The sequence below is a fragment of the Tamandua tetradactyla genome, chromosome 14 (assembly GCF_023851605.1).
Source record: "Tamandua tetradactyla isolate mTamTet1 chromosome 14, mTamTet1.pri, whole genome shotgun sequence".
NCBI lineage: Eukaryota > Metazoa > Chordata > Mammalia > Pilosa > Myrmecophagidae > Tamandua > Tamandua tetradactyla.
Window position 1 is genome coordinate 47,536,118 of NC_135340.1, and position 23,654 is coordinate 47,559,771.

General features: G+C 37.8%; 1 protein-coding gene across 2 annotated transcripts in view; it reads right to left on the bottom strand.

Annotated features, from left to right (window-relative positions):
• Positions 1-23,654, bottom strand: part of SCG5 (secretogranin V) — a 69,482-nt gene that overhangs the window by 6,891 nt on the left and 38,937 nt on the right. The window contains exons 3-4 of one of the 2 annotated variants that reach the window (XM_077127384.1): positions 20,516-20,665; positions 16,532-16,641 (exon numbers count right to left, since the gene is read on the bottom strand). In XM_077127384.1, the coding sequence (XP_076983499.1) occupies positions 16,532-16,641; positions 20,516-20,665 (260 nt within the window). Of the gene's footprint in view, positions 1-16,531; positions 16,645-20,515; positions 20,666-23,654 lie in introns of both variants that reach the window. The other variant, XM_077127383.1, reaches the window with a different exon arrangement.

Consider the following 23,654-nt stretch of genomic DNA (forward strand, 5'->3'; position numbering starts at 1 on the left):
GTAGGGAACAGTGAGCCTGTTTTCCCTCTGAATAGCAGGTTCCAGGTCATAAAAAGGTCTTTCTGTTGTGCCATCAAGATTTTGGACAATTGCCCAGATCTCAGTTTCAAATACCATTCCTAAACGGAACCAAAGAACTTCTTGCAGAAATGTCTGATTCCAGGGCTAGGGCAGGGAAAATACAAGATGAACCTGAAATATCTAATTGTGCTAGAAATTTAAAAAGTGCTCAAAAATGATGGGAACATCTCATAAGGACAGAGAAGTCACCTTGAAAAAGCTCCCACTGGCCAAATATAGGGTAGTTTATACACCAAAACAAATAATGACAAGAATCTGTCGGTCCATACTGACACAAAATGAGCAATTAAACAATATAAACTTCCAGTAAACCAGGACAGTGGTATAAGATGCTCCAGGGTGCAATTCCTGCATAGAATCTTTGAACAGCTAACAAAAACTGGAAGAGCAATTTTCCTCAAATCTGCAAAATAGTTAATGGGTTGCAGTAACTAAACTAGTGCAAATCAAGAAAATGCAGCTTAACAATGGTAGGAAAAATGCCAGGTGCCCTGATGGCCCATCCCCCCTCCAATCAACAGTACAGTGCAAAGCCAGCCTATTCTCCCATTATGGGTCCCTGGTCCTATTCCAGAGGGAGCAGAGTATCCCCTATGTGCATGCCGGAGTGCCTGTTTGTTGGTGCCAGTCTATTAGTAGCAGACTGAAAGATGGAACCAGGAAATTCATCTCCAGCTCACCCACCAGAATTTGCTCTTCAGGAACAAGCATCTTGAAGATAGCTAACAATATAAGACAATGAAGTCAAAGCAGACCACGGCAAAGTATTATTGGCTTTAAGATACACAGTAGATCTCCCAGGAGGCAGCAAGAGTCAATTTCATAGGAAAAAAAGAGAACTTTGGGTTCCTATTAACAGAAGGAATTCCTAAGGCTACCAGCAAGCAAAAGCTCAGGACAAGACATGAACTTGGAAAAGGTGGAGAGGACCCTGGACTTCATTTTTGTCTCATGCCGATCTTGATAGGAGAGCTAAACTCTGAAGGAAAGCACCAGCCAACACAGAGTCAACATGCAAAGACTGAATAGTGTTTCTGACCTTGTTTTCTTTGTTTCTGTTAGCTCCTGGTACTCAAGGAGATCTCTGTCCTATCACTAGCTAAACACACATTTAAGGAACACACAACCCAGGGACTAAATCACCGTGTTAAAACTTTCAAATGTTAAAATATACATTGTGCAATAAAAGATTATAAGACATACTGATTGCATATGTAGAATGGAATGATTTCTAAATGTTGTGTTAATTTCTTTTTTTTAATTATAAAAAAAAGTAGAAGATACAAATTATAAAAAAAAAAAAAAGAGTAGGGTGGAGAAGCCTGGAAATTGGATATGGCAGAGCAAATGGACAATATCTGGCACAGAAAACAATTTTGTGTGTATCAATGAGCAAAATTAAAAAATGCAGCAGTATTTCCTAATATAACTTATGTGGACAGCTTAACTGAACACTATAAGTACGTGGAAACTTAAGTAGGGCATGAGATTTCGTAGGTTTGTCTAGAGTGATGCCTCGATAAATCTGGAAGGATTTGAACAGTGAATTAAAAAGTATTTGCAAAGTCCCCCTCAGAGAATGGTGAGAAAAGGGGGAAAATTCAACTTCCCCAAGTTGAATTCTTGATATTCTCACAAGCAGTGCGGACAACCAAAGCTATAGGCCGAGCCCCCAGTCTTGGGGTTTGTTCATATGAAACTTAACCCCACAAAGGATAGGTCAAGTCTACTTAAAATTTAGGTCTAAGAGTCACCCCCAAGAGAGCCTCTTTTGTTGCTCAGATGTGGCCTCTCTCTCCAGCCAATATGATGAGCAGTCTCACCACTCTCCCCCTCTCTGCATGGGACATGACTCCCAGGGGTGTGGACCTTCCTGGCAATGTGGGACAGAGATCCTGGAATGAGCTGAGACTCAGCATCAAGGGAATGAGAAAAACCCTAGAATGAGCTGAGAATTAACATCAAGGGATTGAGAACCTTCTCGACCAAAAGGGGGAAGAGTGAAATGAGACAAAGTGTCAATGGCTGAGAGATTCCAAACAGAGTCGAAAGGTTATCCTGGAAGTTATTCTTACACATCAAGTAGATATCACCTTGTTGTTCAAGATGTAGTGGAGAGGCTGGAGGGAATTGCCTGAAAATGTAGAGCTGTGTTCCAGTAGTCATGTTTCTTGATGATGATTGAACAATGATATAGCCTTCACAATGAGACTGTGATTTTGAAAATCTTGTGTCTGATGCTCCTTTTATCTACCATATCAACAGAAGAGTAGAACATATGGAATAAAAATAAATAATAGGGGGAACAAATGTTAAAATAAATTTAGTTTGAAATGCTAGTGATAAATGAAAGCGAGGGGTAAGGGGTATGGTATGTATAATCTTTTTTTTCTCTGTTATCATTTTATTTCTTTTTCTGTTGTCTTTTTATTTCTTTTTCTAAATCGATGCAAATGTTCTAAGAAATGATGACTATGCAACTGTGTGATGATATTAAGAATTACTGATTATATATGTAGAATGGAATGATATCTTAATGTTTTGTTTGTTGTTAATTTTTTTAATTAATAAATAAAAAAATAAAAAATAAAAAATAAATTAGGCCTAAGGGTCACCCCCAAGAGAACCTCTTTTGTTGCTCAGATGTGGCCTCTCTCTCCAGCCAACACAACAAGCAAACTCACCACCTTCCCCCTGTCTACGTGTGACATGACTCCCAGGGGTGTGGACCTTCCTGGGAACATGGGAAAGAAATCCTAGAATGAGCTGGGATTCAGCACCAAGGGATTGAGAAAACCTTCTCTACCAAAAGGGGGAAGAGTAAAATGAGACAAAATAAAGTGTCAATGGCTAAGAGATTCCAAACAGAGTCGAGAGGTTATTCTTACGCATTAAATAGATATCATCTTTTTAGTTAAGATGTAGTGGAGAGGCTGAAGGGAACTGCCTGAAAATGTAGAGCTATGTTCCAGTAGCCATGCTTCTCGAAGATGATTGTATTATGATATAGCTTTCACAATGGGGCTGTGTAATTGTGAAAACCTTTTGTCTGATGCTTCTTTTATCTACTTTATGGACAGATGAGTAAAACATATGGATTAAAAATAAATAAATAATAGGGGGAACAGATGTTAAAATAAATTTAGTAGATTGAAATGCTAGTGATCAATGAAAGGGAGGGTTAAGGGGTATGGTATGTATGAATTTTTTCTGTTGTCTTTTTATTTCTTTTTCTGAATTGATGCAAATGTTCTAAGAAATAATCATGATGATGAATATACAGCTATGTGAAAAAAGAATGTTCATATTGTACGTTTATTGGTTTTATTAATAAAAACTTTAAAAAAAAAGATTATAAGACAAAGAAAAAAAGAAAAAGGATCTGATGGCCCATCCAAAGGAACAAGAGGAAAGTCTAGAAATCAACAATGAACAGCACCAGACTCTTACTGGACATATCGGACAAACACTTTTAAAAATGATTTTCAGGGCGGGCCACGGTGGCTCAGCGGCAAGAATGCTTGCCTGCCATGCCAGAGGACCCGGGTTCGATTCCAGGTGCCTGCCCATGTTAAAAAAAAAAAAAGATTTTCAATATGCTCAAGGAGATAAAGGAAAACATGGAGAAAGAACTCAAGAATATGAGGAAACAATGAATGAACAATATGAGAATCTCAATAAAGTGACAGTAAATTTAAAAAGGAACTTAACAGTATTACTGGAGTTGAAGACCATGATAACTGAGATGGAAAATTCCCTAGAGCATTTCAACAGTAAATTGGAGCTGGCAGAAGAAAGAAGCAGTGATCTCAAAGGCAAGACAATTGAATGATTCAGGCTGAGGAGCAGAATTAAAAAAGAACTTTAAAAAAGTGAACAGAGCCTAAGAGACTTGTGGGGCACCATCAAGTATACCAATATATGCATTACGGGAGTCCCAGAGGAGAAGAAAAAGAGAAAGGGGCAGAAGGAATATCCAGAGAAATAAGGGCAGAGAAATGCCCACATTTAACAAAAGAAGTGAATATGTACATTCAAGAAGCCCAACAAACTCTAACCAGGATAAACTAGGAAACAACCATGCCCGGTCACATTGTAGTCAACCCACCAAAAGTTAATGGACAGGGTAGGCAATGATGGATCTGTGGCAGAGCTCTCGCCTGCCATGCAGGCGACCCAGGTTTGATTCCTGGTGCCTGCCCACGTCTAATAAAAAAAAAAAAAAAAAAAAAAAAAGAGTCAAGGCAAGGAGACTATTCTAAAACCTGCAAGAGAAAAACATGTCATGTACAAGGAAGTCCTAGTAAGATGAAATGACAATTTCTCATCAGAAACCTTGGAAGCAAGCAGGCAGTGGTACAAAATATTTAAAGTACTGAAAGAAAACAATTTCCAGAAAAGAATTTTATATTAAGAGAAAATATCATTTAAAATTAAGGGAGAAAAGACACTCTCAGATAAACAAAAGCTGAGGGAGTTCATCATCACTAGACCTAGCCTATAAGAAATGCTAACATGAGTTCTTCAGACTGAAAGGAAAGGACACTAAACAGTGGAATAAGGCAGCATAAAGAAATAAAGACTTCCAATAAAGGTAACCATAAGGGTAATTATGGATGTCAGTACTATCGTATTGTAATTTTTGGTAAATAACTTCAGTTTTTATTTCTTACAGGGTCTAGAATGTAAATACAAAAAAGTAATGATAAATCTATAGTTTTGGACAGAGAATGTATAATGATGTAATGTGTAATGGGTACAACAAAACCAAGGAGGGGACAGAGGTGTATTGGAACAGTGTTTGTGGTTGCTATTAAAGTTAAGTTGGTACCAGATCAAATGTAATTATTACAGATTTAGGATATTAAATTTCAGCCCCATTTAAAAATTTAAAAATCTGCAAAAGATACATGGAAGAAAATAAGAAGAGAATCAAAATGGTCCACTTCAAAAAATAAAATAAATTTGAAAGTATGCATTAACATATGTTCAAATTCACATACTAATACTAACACGTTAATGTTAATTAACATAGACAAATTGAAGGACAAAAAAAGTTGAAAACCTACAAAGACCAAGTAGCAAAATAGCAAAAGAAAGTCCTGCATTATCAGTAGTTACTTCAAATATATGTAGATTAAACTATCCAGTCAAAAACCAGCAATTGGTAGAATGGATAAAAAAAACAGACCCAACTATATGCTGTTTACAAGAGACTAACCTTAAATTCAAAGACACCAGTAGGCTAAAAATAACAGAATAGAAAAAATATAAACCAGGCAAATAGTGTTCAAAAGAGAGCTGGGGTAGCTCTCTCTTTGTTTTGAGAGACAAAGAACGTCACTACATATTGATAAAAGGGTCAATTCAACAAGAAGACGTAACAAATATAAATATACATGCACCTAATGGCAGAGATTCAAAATATGTGACGCAAACATTGACATATGCACCTAATGGCAGAGATTCAAAATATATGAAGCAAACATTGACAGATTTGAAGGGAAAAATAGATGGTTTTACATTAATAGCAGGAGACTTCAATATAGCACTTTGAATAATGGCTAGAACATCTAGACAGAATCAATAAGGAAATAGAAGACTGGAATAATACTCTAAATTAACTAGACCTAACAAATATATATAGACACTTCACCCAGCAGCAGATTACATATTTTTCTCTAGTGCAGATGGGTCATTCCCCAGGATAGTCCATATGTTAAGTCACAAAACAAGTCTCAATAAATTAAAAAATATTGAAATGATAAATGTTAAGTCACAAAACAAGTCTCAATAAATTAAAAAATATTGAAATGATATATTGAATGATATATCTTCTCTGACCACAATGGAACGAAGCTATAAATCAATAACAGAGGGATAAACTGGAAAATTCACAAATAGGTGGGAATTGAACAACACACTGTTAAATAACTGATGAATCAAAGGAGAAATCACAAGAGGAATTAGGAAATAAGAGGTGAGTGAAAATGAAAACACAGTACAGCAAAACATGGGGGGCAGGCCACGGTGGCTCAGCAGGTAAGAATACTTGCCTGCCATGCCCGAGGACCCGGGTTCGATTCCCGGTGCTTGCCCATGTGAAAAAAAAAAAAACTTATGGGATGCTGTAAAGGCAATGCTCAGAGGGAAACAGTGCTAAATGCTTTCATTAAAAAAGAAGAAAATCTCAAATCAGAGACCTAACCTCACAACTGGAAAATATAGAAAAAGAAGAGCAAACTAAAACTACAGCAAGCAGAAGGAAGGAAATTACAAAGATTAGAGTAGAGATCAATGAAATAGAAAATTTAAAATAATAAAATCAATAAAACCAATATTGATTTTTAAGAAGATTAATAAAGGCAACAAAATTTTAACTAGACTGACAAAGAAAAAGGAGAGATGATGCAAATAACTAAAATCAGAAATTAAAGGGGAGCATTAGTACTGATCCCACAGAAATAAATAGAAGTATAAAAGGATATTATGAACAACTATATGTCCACTAATTAGATAACCTAGATGAAATGGACAAATTCTTAGAAACACATGAACTCCCTATGCTGACTCAGGAAGAAACAGAATGTCTCAACACACCCATAACAAGAAAGAGATTGAATCAGTTATCAAAAACTTCTCAAAAGAAAAAAAAAGCCAGGAACAACTGGCTTCACTGGTCACTTTTACCAAATATTTCAAGAAGAATCAACACCAATTCTGTCCAAAAGCTTCCAAAACATTGAAGAGGAGAGAATATGTTCTAATTCATTCTATAAAACTACTATTACCCTAATATCAAAGCCTGATAAAGATACCACAAGAAAAGAAAATTGCAGATCAATACCCCTTATGATCATACATGCAAAAATCCTCAGCAAAATACCATAACAAATACTCAGATGTAGTCCCTCTTTTTAAGTCATCTCGGCAGGTGAACCCACTGCTCTCCCCCACTACATAGGATGTGACTCCCAGGGGTGTAAATCTTCCTGACAACATGGAAGAGAACTTCCAGGATGAGCCGGAACCCACATCATGGGATTGAGAAAGGCTTCTTGACCAAAGTGGGGAAGAGAGATATGAGACAAAATAAAGTTTCAGTGGCTGAAAGATTTCAAACAGAGTCAAGAGGTTATCCTGGAGGTTATTCTTATGTATTACATAGATATCCCTTTTCAGTTTATGGTGTATTGATTTGGCTGGAGGGAAATACCTGAAACTGTTGAGCTGTGTTCCAGTAGCCTTGATTCTTGAAGATGATTGTATAATGACATAGCTTTTACAATGTCACTGTAATTGTGAAAACCTGTGTTTGATGCTCCTTTTATCCAGGGTATAGACAGATGAGTAAAAAAATAAGGATAAAAATATATAAATAATGGGGGGATAAAGGGTAAAAAAATTGGGTAGATTGAAAAACTGGTGCTCAATGAGAGGGAGGGGTAAGTGGTATGGGAAATACGAATTTTTTCTTTTATCTTTTTATTTCTTTTTTTGGAGTGATATAAAGTTTCGAAAAATGATCATGGTGATGAATACACAACTATGTGATGATATTGTGAGTCACTGATTGTACACCATGTACGGACTGTATGTGTGTGAAGATTTCACAATAAAAATACTTTTTAAAAAGGCTAATACAAAAAGAATCCAAAGTACTTCAAAAGAATTGTACACAATGATCAAATGCAACTTATCCCAGGTATGCAAGTGTGGTTCAACAGAAGAAAATCAATCGATGCAATACACCACATTAGTAGAAAGAAGGAAAAAACACAATCATCTCAAGTGACATAGAAAAGGCATTTGAAAAAAAAACTCAGCACCCCTTCTTGACAAAAACATTAAGAAAAAAGTAGGAATAGAAGGAAGTTTCTTCAACATGAACTAACCCATAACTAACATCTCACTCAGTGACGAAAGACCAAAGTCTTTCCCTCTAAATCAGGAGCAAGAGAAGGATGCCTACTATTACCACTGTTATTCAACATTGTATTGAAAGTCGTGCCCAGAGTAATTAGACAAGAAAAAGAAATAAAAGTCATCTAAAGTGGAAAAAAAGAAATAAGGCTTTCCATCTTTTCAGATGACATGATTCTATCTATAGAAAATCCTGAAAAATCCACAAGAAAGCTTTTAAAGTTAATAAATGATTCAGCAAGATACAAGATCAACACACAAAAGTCAGTAATGTTTCTAGCGAACAATCTGAAAAGGAACTCAAGAAAAAATTCCATTTACAACAGCAACTAATCAAATAATGAGAAATAAATTTAACCAAGAATGGAATAGACTTATTCATGGAAATTACAAAACAGTGCTGAAAGAAATCAAAGACCTAAGTAAATGAAGGGACATTCCATATTCATTGTTTGGAAGACTAAATATTTGTTAAGAAAACAATTCTACTCAAAGCGAAATACAGATTCAACACAATCCCAATCAAAATTCCAAGAGCCGTTTTCACAGAAATGAAAGAGTCAATCATCAAATTTATATGGAAGAGTAAGAGCCCTGAAAAAACAAATTCTCTTGTAAAACAATAACATAGTTGAAGGACTCACACATCCAATTTAAAAACAAATTACAAAGCTATAGTAATCAAAACAGCATAATATTGGGCCTTTAATCCTGTATAGTTTAAAGTAATGCCTGGATACATCTTAGAATATAGTAAGCAGATAATCAAAAAGTATTGGCAAAGTCCCTTGAGGGATGGGAGAAAAAAATATGGAACTATTAAATTTTACCATCAGGGAATCCCCTGATACTGTGTCAAACATTAGGGACACCCAAATCAATAGGTCAAGCCCTTGCTTGATCTTGAGGCTTACTCTTGTGATGCTTATGTAGGTAGCAGAGAAGCTTAGCCTACTTATAGGTATGTCTAAGAATTACTTCTGGAGGACCTCTTTTGTTACTCAGATGTGGCCTCACCCTCTCTAAGCCCAACTCTGTAAGTGAAATCACTGCCCTCTCCCCTACATGGGACATGATATCCAGGGGTGAAAGTTTCCCTGGCAGCATGGGAGATGAGCCTGGCCCTGGACCTGTGGGATCAACAATTCCATCCTGACCAAAAGGAGGAAAAGAAGTGTAACTAATAAAGTATCAGTGGCTGAGAGAGTTCAAATAGAGTCGAGAGGATACTCTGGAGGTGACTTTTAAAGAAGCTTCAGCTAGACATCGTTACCTACCATAACTTGCCAATCCCCAACCAAAACCATTCCAGCAAATCCTAAAGAACACTTAAGGCAATATATAAGATCCTACAAGGGTTCCATGTACTAGGGTAGCTTTCCAGAAACCTACAACCTCCAGATGGGTCCCTGAAACCTAGAGGGCCCAGCCTCTCCAGAACATCAACTAATTCCATCTCCCTACTCCATATTATAGACAGCCCTTTCCAACATGAAAAAGTTAGATAAAATGGCCATAGCCCAAATACCCCTAAAGAATGGGATAGAAAGATCAAAGGTGATGGTGGAGTTATACAGAGAAGGCAGGGCTTAATAAATGAATATGATTGCTGAATCATTAAATGGATATTTCTTTAGTCTGCAGTATGTTACAGTAGCTAGAAGTAAAAACCCAAAACTGTGGAATAGTAGCCCATTCCAAACTCTAAAATCTGTTCTACAACTAAATATTGTGCTGTGCTTTGAAATTGACTACTTTTTTGTATATATGTTATTTTTCACAAAAAAAGAAAAAAAAGTCAATTGTGATGATAAAAAAAATATTTATTCCTTCTAGCCTCCTATATTCTGGAGCAGCTAGACGGAAAAATCTAAGAGGATGGTATGGAGTCCATGGCTCTAATTTATTTATTAGAAACAAACCCTTGCAGCCATGGTCAATTGATTTTTGATAAGGGCACCAAGTCCACTCAATGTGGAAAGAATAATCTCTCCAACAAATGGAATGGAAGAAACTAGACATCTATAGGCAAAAATTAACTCATGATGGATCAAAGACCTAAACATAAGAATCAAAACTATATAAAAATATAGGGAAACATCTCCAGGACCTTGTGTTAGGTAATGCTTTACACCAAAAGCATGAGCAACAAAAAGAAAAAAAAAAGATAAATGGACTTCATCAAAATTTAAAATTTTTATGCCTCAAAGGACTTCATCACAAAAGTCAAAAGACAACAGACAGGGTGGCCAATGGTGGCTCAGAGGCAGAGTTCTCGCCTGCCGTGCCAGAGACACAGGTTCAATTCCCAGAACCTGCCCACACCAAAAAAAAAAAAAAAAAAAAAAAAAGACAACGGACAGAATGAGAGAAAATCTTTGAAAAGCAAATATCTGATAAGGGTTTAATATTCAGAATATATAAAGAAATCCTACAACTCAGCAACAAAAAGGCAAACAGCCCAATTAAAAGAGAACAGAAGATTGGAACAGATATTTCTCCAAAGAATGTATACAAATGGCCTATCAGCACATTAGCCATTAGGGAAATGCAAATGAAGAACACTAGGAGATACCATTTCACACTGACTAGAATGTCTACTATTTAAAAATTGCGAAAAAGGAAGTTAAATGTTGGAGAGGATGTGGAGAAATAGGAACACTAATTCATTGTTGGTGGAAATGTAAAATGGTTCAGCCTTTATGGAAAACAGGTTGGCAATTCCTCAGAAAGTTAACTACAGACTTACCATATGGCCTGGTAATCCCACTTCTAGGTTTCTACCCAAAAGAATTGAAAGCAGGGACTTGTACAGATATTTGCACACCAATGTTCATAGCAGCATTATTCACACTTGCTGAAAGATGGAAGTAACCCAAGTGCCCATCAACTGATGAAAGGATAAACATAATACAGTATATACATACAATAGAATATTATTCAGCTGTAAAAAGGAATGACCTTCAAATACATGTGTCAACATAGATGAAATTCAAAGACATCAAATTGAGTGAAATAAGCCAGACACAAAAGGATAAATATAGTACTATCTCACTAATATAAAATAATTAGAATAGGCAAATACGTAGAGTCAGAAACTAGAATACAGGTTTCCAGGGGCCAGGATAGGGGTAACAAATGGAGAATTAATGCCTAATTAGTAGAGTTCTATTTGGAATGATGTAAAAATTTTGGTAATGAATGGTGGTGATAGTAGTCCAATATTATGAGTGTAATTAACACCACCGAATTCTATATTTGAATGTGGTTAAAAGGGGAAATTTTGAGTGTATATATGTTGCTAGGATAAAATTTGAAAAAAAAAAACCTTTGAACTGTACAACACAGTAAGCTCTGATGTAAATTATGGGCTGTATTTATTAGTATAATGACAATAATATTGTTTCATCAGTTGTAGCAAAGGTATCACACTAATGCAAAGTGTTAATAATAGAGAAAGCTGCATGTGCAATGGGGGTTATGTGGAAACCGAAATTTTGTCATGATTTTTCTGTAAATGAAAATTCCTCTAATAGAAAATAAATAATGCAAAGTGTTAATAATAGAGAAAGCTGCATGTGCAATGGGGGTTATACGGAAATTGAATTTTTCCTGTTTCAAATAAAGTTTGTAAAAAATGGGGACATCTGATTTTCTAGACAGAAGGTCAGCAAGTCCAGTGGCTAAAGTGTCCTACAAGAAGGACCAGAATTCTTCCCTGTATACTAAATAATACGTTGAATTTGCAGTTTTGCAGCAGAATGTCTTGCTTAAGTAGAAAAAAAATGTTATCAACTAGATAGCAAATGAGATGGCTAACAATGAAATGGTTCAGTCCTAGGAAAAAAACCCTTCTAGGCCTTATCTTCAGAGCTATAAGTAGGGAGAAGGTAAGGGTAGACAGAGCCCTGTCTGGGCAGTGGCCATTAAAATGATCAAAACAGGCCTGTAATAACATTGCTTACAGTACTGAAATAAAAGTGGAATAAAAATCATGCCTGTGCAAGTGGGACAACAATGTGAAACTAAAGTGTGTATAGACAAGGGCCACAATGGAAAAGGTAAACACGTGATGGGCTGGGGCAGGGTAACAGTGGGAGAATATCTTCACTCTGAATTCCATTAATGTCTTTCTGCCATTTATGCAATACACGGTCTTCAAACTAAATAGGGAAGGCTGGGTTGTAATGTAAATGCGACTGCAGGAGTTTAGACTCGGGTGCTCAGAGCGCTGTCCTGTACAGTTTGGGATATTGGGGCCCAGCCTCCCTTCCCACCTGCATTTGTAACAGCAGCAACATTTCTGGATATCATTCTTGCAGCACTGGAAAAGGATCTTTGTTTCATTTCATCTACGGTTGGGGTGTTAGCTGTGTTCAACTGTTTTGTTTTAAGAACGAGCCTCTAAACACCTAAGCTGCTGATAAAAAGATGTGAAAAGCACTTGGAACAACAACAACAAAAATTTGCTTTTCAAGACATATTTTTTCCCAAGTGAGTCACACTCCACAATTGACACGTCTACAGCAAGCTGTCTTTGATTTTGGCCACTCAATGCCATGGGTCCATGCATTGTCCCAAAGGCAGCCAGCCATAGATAGGACTGCCACACAGGTCAAATGGTTATGTTGGGCATGTGAGGGAAGAGCCATAAAAGGATAGGGATTTCAGTCTTTAAAGAGCTGTGGAGCCAGGCTATCTGGTCCAAATCCCAATTCTGTCCAGCATCAAGTGTGTGGTGTTGGGCAGACTACTCACCCTCCCTAAGCCCACATTTTCTCATCTGAAAATGGGAGTGATAGGGATAGGTGGTGTTCTAGTTTGCTAGCTGCTGGAATGCAATACACCAGAGACAGATTGGCTTTTAATAAAAGGGGATTTATTTCGCTAGTTCTTCAGAGGAAAGGCAGCTAACTTTCAACTGAGGTTCTTTCTTACGCGGGAAGGCGCAGGGTGATCTCTGCTGGCCTTCTCTCCAGGCCTCTGGGTTCCAACAACTTTCCCCAGGGTGATTTCTTTCTGCATCTCCAAAGGCCTGGGCTGAGCTGTGAGTGCTGAGATGAGGTATGCTGAGCTGCTTGGGCTGTGCTACATTAAGTCTCTCATATAAGCACTACCTAATTAAATCAAACATCATTCATTGCAGCAGGCATGCCTCCTAGCCGACTGCAGATGTAATAAGAAACAGATGAGGTTCACATGCCATTGGCTCATGTACACAGCAATAGAACTTGGCACCTTCACCTGGCCAAGTTGACACCCGAATCTAACTACCACAGGGGATTAAATGAGAGAGTTCATATAAAATATTTAGCATAGTATCTGACATGAGCACTATGGGCTCAATAAATGTTAATGATTACTAGTATCCATTTTTCTAACCCTGGCACCCAGCACAGGGCACAGCAGGCACACACGCACATTCTATAAAGGAGTCTTAATGCATTCACAAAGAGAAAAAAAAATGCAAGAAACAAGACAGACACTGATATTTATAATACCTGCATCATTGCTTCAGAGCCAGCTCTGAGTTACTGTCAAAAACAGAAGCATTATTCACAAATAAGGAATCAGGGTATTATGTGTCATTCTATGGGGAAAGATAATTTCTCTGTTGACTAAAAGGATAGCTGGAGACAAGTTTGGACTTTTCATTCTATATAAACACTGAGGAAAGCTTGTGGACCCCAGCTTAGAAAAGCAAGGCATACAATTCACACTTCCATGTGAAGATAAAGCAAGTCATGTTTTACTGCTAGGTGGTAATGAGAAAATAAACTAAGGAAACTTAAGTGTAGGCAAACACGTAATTACAGAGGATAAAAGGTGTGTAAACACTGTTCCTGGTCATTGATCTCTAATAGAACTTCCCTTTTACTTGTAGTCCTAAATTCTAGTCTTTAGCTCCAATGTAGACAAATAATGGAAATGACTGAAAGAAACACAAATCAGTATTTAGAGAAGGCAAAGAGAATGAAGAATGGTGGTTAGGGGCTTACTGAAGTGATCGGTGAGAGAAATCTGTGAAGGCTTTTAAGAAGAAGTGAGGAAAGTTAGAGACAGAGAAGTTTCCACCTTTCCTGCTTTCCTTCCTCAGCCTCTCTCTTGCTCCCTTTCACTCATTCCCAGTCTACCAGTCATGCAGGATATCTTCCACCTTGAACTTCTGTGCTGCCCTCTTGGGCCCCTTCAACTTCTTCAATAGCTACTGTATCAATAAGTCGCACCAGAACTCATTCCTGGATCTTCCTCTAACCCTCCATTTTCCCCATTAATTGCACCTGGGGCTCATAGTATGGCTAGAACATAAAGTTGGGTTCATTTTATTTTCACACAATTCATTTCAACAAGACTGCAATCTCTTTGAAGATCAGTACCATGTCTGGCTGATTACTCTACGCCAGTTTTTTTAAAACAAAGCAGGCTCAGTATCTTCTATTTGTTCATTGTTGAACCTGGCCCTTGCTTCTGTTTGGGCAGATTTTTGCCCATCTTTTGTGGATTCCTTCCCAGTGCTGCTCTGTGATCTTCTACTCTTTTCCTCCTTCTCTCTGCTTCCTTCCTTCTCTCCGTCTCCCTCTCCCTTTCTCTTTTGCTTTCAATAAAAATTCCCCCCAGAGGAAAAGTTCATACTTATGTTTCATATAAACCTGCCATATCTCTTCTTTTCTTCTCATGTTGTATTTATGCCATATGCCAATTCTGGTTAGAGACACCCTCCCACCCCCCTTGAAATGTCTTGGATTCTCACCCCTATTCACTATATTCTCAGCCTTCATAACCTGAATTACTTCCTGGATTTTCTCCTTGTCTTTTTTCTTTATTTCACCTTTTGATATACTACCAAGATAACTTCTTTGATATAGAATTTTCATGATTCAACCTCTTATTCGAGAAACCATAAATGTTTGCCTCTCTAATTCAACATGTATAAATTCTACTAGTAGGCTTTAAAAAAAGCTTCACAAACCAATTTTCCCTAATAGAACTGCTTATGAAAAGAAGCGAAGTAGAATGACACATCTCGGAGGCAGCAAAATCAATTTAAGGAAGTGTCATTGCTTTTGTTGTTTTAAGATGAGACGCTGGTGCATGTTGAAGGCAGGGGAAATTGACTCAGAGAAATGTGGATGCAAGATGCTGGGAAAACGGAATTGGTCATTAATAAGGAGGGCCCTCTTTCTCTAAAATATCATAATAGGAATGGAGACAGTTTAGGCTTGAGATTTCAATAGTCCCAGTAAAAAATAGGAAGCAACGTCACCAACCAGTAATGAGCTGAGAAGGGCTCGAGGGCTTCAGAAGGACTTAGGTAGTATGGAATATCTGCTTACTCATTCATTCACCCAATCCACAGATGTATCAACCAGTTAATGTGAATTAATTCTCCTAAGTATTTTACCACTTGATCCCATGGCTGCCTGTGCTTCAGCATTTAATTACACAGGCCCAGCCACAGGAACACAGACATATCACAAGTCAATTGTGACTTTGTCTGGCTCATTGTTCCAACCTGTTGGGATCTTCTTGAATCCCAACTCTCTGTTCTCCAGTGCTAGCCCTTCCAACTTTGTGTCATCCTCTGATAATCTGATAAGCATGTTTTATATTTTATTACAAACATTGATAAAAATGTTGAATGGGGTAGTGCTAAGACATGCAGAACACCATGTGACATCCCCCTCCCCATCGATGCTGACTCCTTAACAAGCTCCCTTTCTGTCATGTTCTATTGCCTAAGCTGTATCTCTCTACCTCTTCCAACAGAAGATCATGAAAGATCTTGTCAAATACTTTGCTGAATCCAAATGCACCACATCCATTTCATTTCCCTCATCATGCTGGCAAGTACATGAATACTGTTGGCAAATAAAGTATACAATTAGATTGACAAGACTTGTTGTTAGCAAACCTATGCCAATGGTCATGACTTCTCTGCCCAAATGATTATAAACAAACTCTATAATGACAGCTATAGTCTTGCTAGAACAGACAGCAAGGTCACTACTACATATTTTGGAAATTTTCTTCTCTTTGCCATACATTTTGGAAATTTCTTCTCCTTTTCTAAAGCAAAATTATACATGTCTAAGCTTTTGGCATCTCAATTCCTTGATTCTGCAGATATTATCTCTCTCAATCTAGAGATAAAATGTGCAAAATTTTAAAATTAATACTTCAAAATAAAATCCTATAAGAGATACATGAAATATTGATGAGACTTTAGGATCTGTTATAATGCAAGCAATGGAGTAGACCAAGAGTAGAAGCTTCTGGAGACCATAGCTGCTGAGGTTCATACAGGTTGCTATCTTTTTTAATGGGTTTGGTACATTGTTGCCTAGACACAGGAGAGTAGTTGGGAATGGTAATCATTTAAGTCCCTATCAGCAAGAGATTTCTGGGAAAAAAATCAGCTTTAAACAATTTTTATTCTCTCTCACCTCAACTCATATTACTCTTCTCTGCCATCACTATCTTTAAAGTACAAGAGTGCAAAATCTTCTAGTAATTAAAAAGGACTTACCCACTTGCCCAAGCCTGGATAGTCATGTTCTGGATCAAAAAGGTGCTGGTGCAACTGGAATTCTCGACTGAACTCTGCTGTGTCAGGGGTGTTTTCTAGACATCCATCATCTACTGTGAACAGCCAAAGGTTTTTGAGGAACAGCAAAAGCATTTATCTTTATTCTAAGAGTTAATTTATTAAAAACAACTAGCATTCAAAGGAATCTATTCACATTAGCCTCTAGGATTCAGTCCCCCTGTTGGATGGCACTGCTCATTCCAAACTCCCACTCCTCCTCCTACTTGTGGCAGAAACTTTTTGGCTATTCCCCAAACTTATTTCCCTTTCCTTCCCAGCACACAGCTAGACTAACTTCCCAGCCTTGCTTTGCAATCAGGTGGAGTCATGTGCCTGAGCTTGGGCCAATATAATGTGGTCAGAAGTGATGTACTTCACCCCCAGTCCTGGCCTATAAACATCTCCCAAGTGACCCTCTACTGATCTGCTCCCACTCCTCTTCCATCTGCTGGTTTGCTCGCAAAGCAACTGTGGAAGCCAAGCATGAAGAAGGAGCCTGGGTTTCTGAAAGAACTGAATCCTACAACCCCACTACACCCATCTCAGGCAGGATTTCACACAAGTAAGAAACATATGTCTACTGTGTTGTGACTAATTTTTTTATGCTATCACAGTATTTCCTTAACTAATATACTTTTGTTCCAAACAGCTTGCTCCGTTTTCTCTCGACTGTCATGAACTCTCCAGAAACAACGTCACTTTCTTAGAGAAAGTATATTATACCACACAAACAACAGTCACTAGACAGTACATGAAGTTGTGTGTTGCAAGTGGCAATGGAGCAAGCTTTGGAGTCAAGCAGACCATGGCTCAGGGTTCCAATCCCAGCTCATAAGTGATATGTAGACTTAGTTCCTTGGGAAAATTAATTTAGCCTCTCCAACTCCACTTATTCATCTATGAAATGGGAATCATAAAACACTTTTCTGGCTGGTTTATGGTGAGGATTAGAGATGATAATATGTACAGCACCTGGTGCATAGAAGGTTGGAAATATGTTTTAATTCCCTTCCCACTATCTCCCTTTAAATGGCAACTTATACCACAATTGTTCTTTGAAATAAAGCCTGTCTTCCAGTCAGACCCAAGAAAACAGGTTATCCCTCTTGATTGCTGCTTTTTCCTAAGCCCTACAAGGCATAATGCTGTAAAGATGAGTTATTTTCTCCATCTCTAATGCCTTAAAGATGCCTTAGACATGCCTTAGACAACAGCTAAAAAAAATAAAATAAAACTAGAGAGTATGAATTTTGTGCAGGGCTAAGAGGGGGAAACAGGGTTCTTTTTCAAAGAATAAGGAGGCATTGAAATAAATGCTGGAAAGGGGTCTATTTATAATTTACCAGGTAGTCTGGTCTCTTGAGACAGTTCCCAAGGCTCCCAGCAGCAGCTTTAAGCATCCACTGTCCCTCATTTCAGAAGCTAGTGTGGAAGTCATTAGCATTCTGAATGAATCCTTAATGTGGTTCTAATTTGTCTCCCCACTTTTCACTGAGTTTTTTTTATCTAACTTCTTTATCTACAGCAATTAACAACTAGGAAAGGAAAGGAATCCAGAGAGCTCAAGAGAGTTACAACCTTGGCAAACTTACTTCTCAAGTACTTCTGAGTGGACCCAGACTGAAATATGGAGATAAACCCTGCTCTGGTAACTTAAGGTATGACGGGCCTGAATGTTCGCCCTGGAATTTATGTCCTATTCCTGAGGCCAACAGTTAGAGTCTTTGAGCTCTGCTATATTTCCAGGGTGTATGTGCCATGATTCAGCGGTGAGCCTGTCACGGGAAGTAGAGGTCAAAGTTTTATACTTGAATCACTCAACTGTGGCGTGTCACGATTACCTGTGAAGCATGTCTCAAGTAGTTTCTTACAAATTATGGCTAAATTTAGCAAGTGATTTCCTTTTCAGAAAGCAAACTGTGGTAGAACAAAGATTGAGAAATATATTAGTTTACTGGCAGAGAATTTGTGACAAGACAAGATCTGGTGGTTAAGTAGTTTTCCAACCACATCAGCTCACATTGAGTGCTCTCTCTCAGAGATCCCAAGAGCACAATATGGGGTGTTTGATCTGTATTGTTTGTTTTATAATTTTTCAGGGTAACCTAGAACTATAGATTATAGTTTAAAGTATTGACTATGCCTTCATTTTACAGATGAAGAGACTGAGGCCCAAGGAAATGAAGGTAAAACTAGAACTCTATTCTCTTGCTTCAAATGCATTCTTTCCACTCTACAATATGAGTGTTCTGAAACTTTGGTGTGCATCAGAACAAGGTAGAAGGATGGATAAAACACAGATTGCTGGGCACCACCCCCAGAGTTTCTGATCATTGATCTAGAGCGAGATCTGAGAATGTGCATTTCTAACAAATTCCTAGGTGATGCTTATGATACTGGTCCTGAGAGCACAATTCAAGAACCAGTGCACCACACTATGTCTAATCAATTTAAGCAGATCCCCATGGAGATTGTTACTCTTTAAACTCTGAGCAGGTCTTTCCTCCTACCCATCCAAAAGCCTACAAGCAAGTAAAATGTGGCTGAAGTGATTAGAGCCATGCAGTGATTCAGGTTTTCCTGCAGTCCTGTTCCAGCAGCCCCACATTAGCTTGCCCACATCCAACTACTTTGGTTGTTCTGTCCTAAGATGGAGGTTCTGTACAAAAACAGAGGTCTCACAGTCAACGAAAGGGAGAGCATCCTTTTTCAGAGAGCCTCTTTCACAGAAAGACTGCATTGTGTTTAAGAAAAGCAGAAGGGCCAATACTCAACGCTCAGAGCAAGGCAATACGTCATGGTGGTTGAGCACATGGTTCTAAATCACGTAATGCAGAGTTTGACTCTTGGCTCAGCTACTTGCTACATGGATGAAGTTTGGCAAGTAGATCTCTAGGCTTCGGTTTTCTTATATATGTAAAATAGGGGTAATAAATACTGACTAATTAGTATTATTATTAGGCTTGGGCATAAAGCCTACTCTGGTGTGAGAAGCTAGCGCAAACCCAAGGGAAAAGGTGCATTATTTACTAATGGCAAAACAACTTTAGCTAATAACAATGAGAGTGGCATTTAATGAGTCCTTATCATTAAATGGCTAGATATGGGCTAAGGGCTTTACATGGAAATTTTTATTTAATTCCCCCAACTCCCATTTTGCAAATGAGGAAACCAAGATACCAAGTGGTTCATTAATTTGTTCAAGGTTAACTTGCGTTCAAACCCAGGTAGCTGATTCTAGAGCCACTACACCTAACTACCAAAGTAAGCTGCTCTAAGCCCAACATAAGCATAGCCCACCCACCCATTCTCTCTGGTAATAGCAGACAGAAGGGAGACGTGGGAGGCATACATGAGTAGCACGAAAAGTTTCAACTTTCTTCCTTAACCAACCTCTCACCTTCCTGGACATCCTCTATTTCATGTCACCCTCTTCTCAAATAAGCATTTCAGGATAGATGCTAACTTAGTGTGACCTAGTTGAAATGCTGTTTGTCAAGAGAAATAAGGAAAACAAATGAGCATGAATAATCCATAAACTAAATAACCACTTCCAAAGACACTAAAAATGGGCACTAGTTACATAATAGACGAAGAAAAACAAAACACCAACCACAAAAACCTACAACAAACCCTTTCTCCCTCATTAAAAAAGTAGCTAGTGCAAAAGGAGCATCAATTCCAAAGGAGGGAGAGAGACAGAAGGTAAAGTTTTGGCAAGGGAATGTTACATGGGCGTATCTGAGCACCAGAACTCACACAAGAGATCTTGAATAAATTTCTCTGTCCCATCCACTTACAAATACATAGGAGCTCAGCAGTATAGAAATGCTACTTCTGAGAATATTTGTAGCTGATGTTAGAATTTCTAATTCATTCCCAAAGCCTCCACCTTCCAGGAGAACCCAAGGGCAGGCCCATTACCTGTTTTTCCAATGGGACAGGGATTTGGAGGGTCTGGGTAGCCCTGGTCTTCACTGAAGTCTTTGGGAATGTTGTCACCAGTCAACTCTGCCACGATGTTGGGAATGTTGCCGTAAGGACCCAAATGCTGCAGACCTTCATGGGCTCCACCTGCCAGGGAACCAGAAGTAGCTCTTTCAGTGCAATTAAAGTCATCTCACTAATCTTTGTTCAGGCATATCATCCACTGTATGATGTTCAGGCTCTGTACTATGGGGAGAGGAACATGAATCACACTTCCTGTCCACTAGAAACTGAGCTGTGGAAACAGACAAATACCGAATGTATAGCATTTCCACACAAGGCAAACTGTATCTGTCTGCTCTCCTAGACATGTCAGTACAGAATTATGGGAGCATAGGAAAGGGAGAGTTTAATTTGACTGGTGGGATAGAAAGGACTTCCCATGCCGTGGGAACTTGAGATGCACAGTAACAATGGGTAGGGCTTGGGAAGCCGGACATGGCATTTGGAGATGGGGGCAAGAAAGAGAACCAATTGCCCAGGAATGAGAAAAGGCTGAATGACCACACATTACCGAAAGTGGTAGATTAAATCACCCCTATCCTGCCATCCTAGCTCAATCACTTAAATTTTGGTGTATTCTTTGGTTTTCCCTCTTCCCTATATTTTTTAATACATAAATGTATATTCTTTTATCATTTAACATTAAAGCACAAGGTTCTTTCTATGTTGCTGTCTGGTCGTCATTCTCAGAATTACAGATGGCTGTGGATTTTTTTATCCAGTGGTTGTACCATGACATGTCAGCCATTCCCCTATTGTGGGGCACTTAGTGCTTGCTAATTTACTCTTAGGCGTTTAATTTTTTCCATATTTTGGATTAATTTTCCTCAGGATAAATTCCCAGAAGTCCAATTACTGAGTCAAAGCCTATTAACATTTTTATGGCTCTTAATATTATACTGCCAAACTGATTTCCCAAAAGGTTTTACCAATTTATAAAATATCACCAAACAAAATGTGAGAATGCCATTTTTGCAACATCATCACCCACATGGGGTTTGGTAAAAAAAAAAAGAAAAATTATATTGTCTTTGCTAATTTTAAAGGCTTTTTAAAAGTTACCACTTTGAATACGTTTTGATTACTAGTTTATTTACTTATTTTAATTCCTTTTTATGAGTTGTCTGTTTATGCTTTTAGAATTTTAGTGCTTCTCTTATCAATTTGTATGAATATTTTATACAATAAAGATATTAGGCCTTTGGCTGTTGCTTTTTCTACAAACATTTTCCCATGTTGTCTCACTTTGAATTCTGGTTACTATTATTATATTTTGCTAACATGAGTTTTTAATATTTGTGTACTCAAGTTTGTTTTTGTTATCCTCCTTTGTGATTTCTTCTCATCCTTCTAAGCTTACAAAATTGCTGACCCTTCTGAAGTACAATCACCATTTGGATATTTTCTCTCTTTTTCAAATTAACTCTTTAATTCATATCCTATTTGTTTTAGGGTATGTAAAACAGGTAACCAATTATTCCACCAACATTTGTTAAATAATTGTGTCCTTCCCTGCTCATTTCATTCTGTCCCCAAATATTCAGATGCCTTGTGCAAATCAAAAAGTGCTCTGAGCACCAAGACATGGCAGCGAATAAGACAATTTATACTGTATAACATTCTTTATTTATATCTACAGATGCACGACAATTTCTGGATTTTTTTCTTTTATCATAGACATGTCATCTGTATCAAGTTCAGGAACCCTATTTTTCCAGCACGAAACTGGACCATTTCTTAGTAAAGATTCACATTCATCAACTCTGTTGGGATACAGGAACCCCACACTCACATCAGCACATCATGATGCACAGCCACTCTGCAAATACACCTATACATAGAAGGCCAAATCAAAATCAAAAGGTCCCAGGTGGGGCAATAGTGGCTCAGTGGCAGAGTTCTCGCCTGCCATGCCGGAGACCCGAGTTCAATTTCTGGAGCCTGCCCGTGCCAAAAAAATTAAAATTAAAATTAACCAAAAGCTCCGTTGCTGTGAAATGAGAACCAAATCAGGCTAAAAACCACCATGCTTTCACCTCCACTAGACAAATGGCCTTGACAACAGGGCCATATTATTTGGGTCCAACTGGATGAGGCACCCTTCTCCCCAGAATGGACACTGCCAATATGTAACCCTGAGACTTGTTTTTCCTTTGCCTTTTTGGCTGAACCAGCTCTTCCTGGGAAAGACACTTTTCCCCCTTTGGCAATGTCAGTATAGTCAGTAGGATTGTGACTAGGTCTTAGTGTCCTGAGAATCATATTGTCTTTCTGAAGTGACATTACATCGCTTTGTTTTACCATGCTATGTTTAATTGAAGCTTAACCTTGAAAGGACACTCTTACTTGCTTTGATTCTAACTTCTCTTAGCCCCCATACAGACCCCACCAAGTGACTGGGTTCTTTGTTTTGTTTACATTTTTATTATATTTAATTGCTTTGTGATGAGAGCATTTAGCCTCTAAAATTTCTGCATTAAAAGAAATGGTATTGGGAGGGCAAGGGTAGTTTAGTGGTAGAATTCTTGCCTGCCATATGGGAGACCCGGGTTCAATTCCAAGCCCATTCACTTCTCCCAAAACAAACAAACAGCAACAACAACAAAATAATAAAAATTCAACAAATGGTCCTGCAATAATGGGATACTCACATGGAAAAATAATGAAATGTGACCCTGCCATACAACATACAAAAAAAGAAAAAGAAAAAGAAGAAAAGAAATGGTATTTCCTTTGCAGATGATCCTATGATTATTTTGGTAAATTTTCCATGTGAATATTTAAAATGAGATGTATTTTACATACTTCATAAACTTCTAAATATTAACCAATTATTCTACATTAATTACATTCCTTTTTGTTCTTTTTCATATTTTATCTGCTTAAACTATCATAATCTGATACTTAAAATATGTTAAAATCTACCACTACCAGTGTCTATCAGTCTCTCCTTTTATTTCTTAGTATGTTTGTTTTATCATTTTTATGCTATGCTATCTGGCACATGCAAGGTTCTAAATTTATTTTGTGTTATTAATTGACTGTTAAGTAAATAATGAATTGATAGATCATA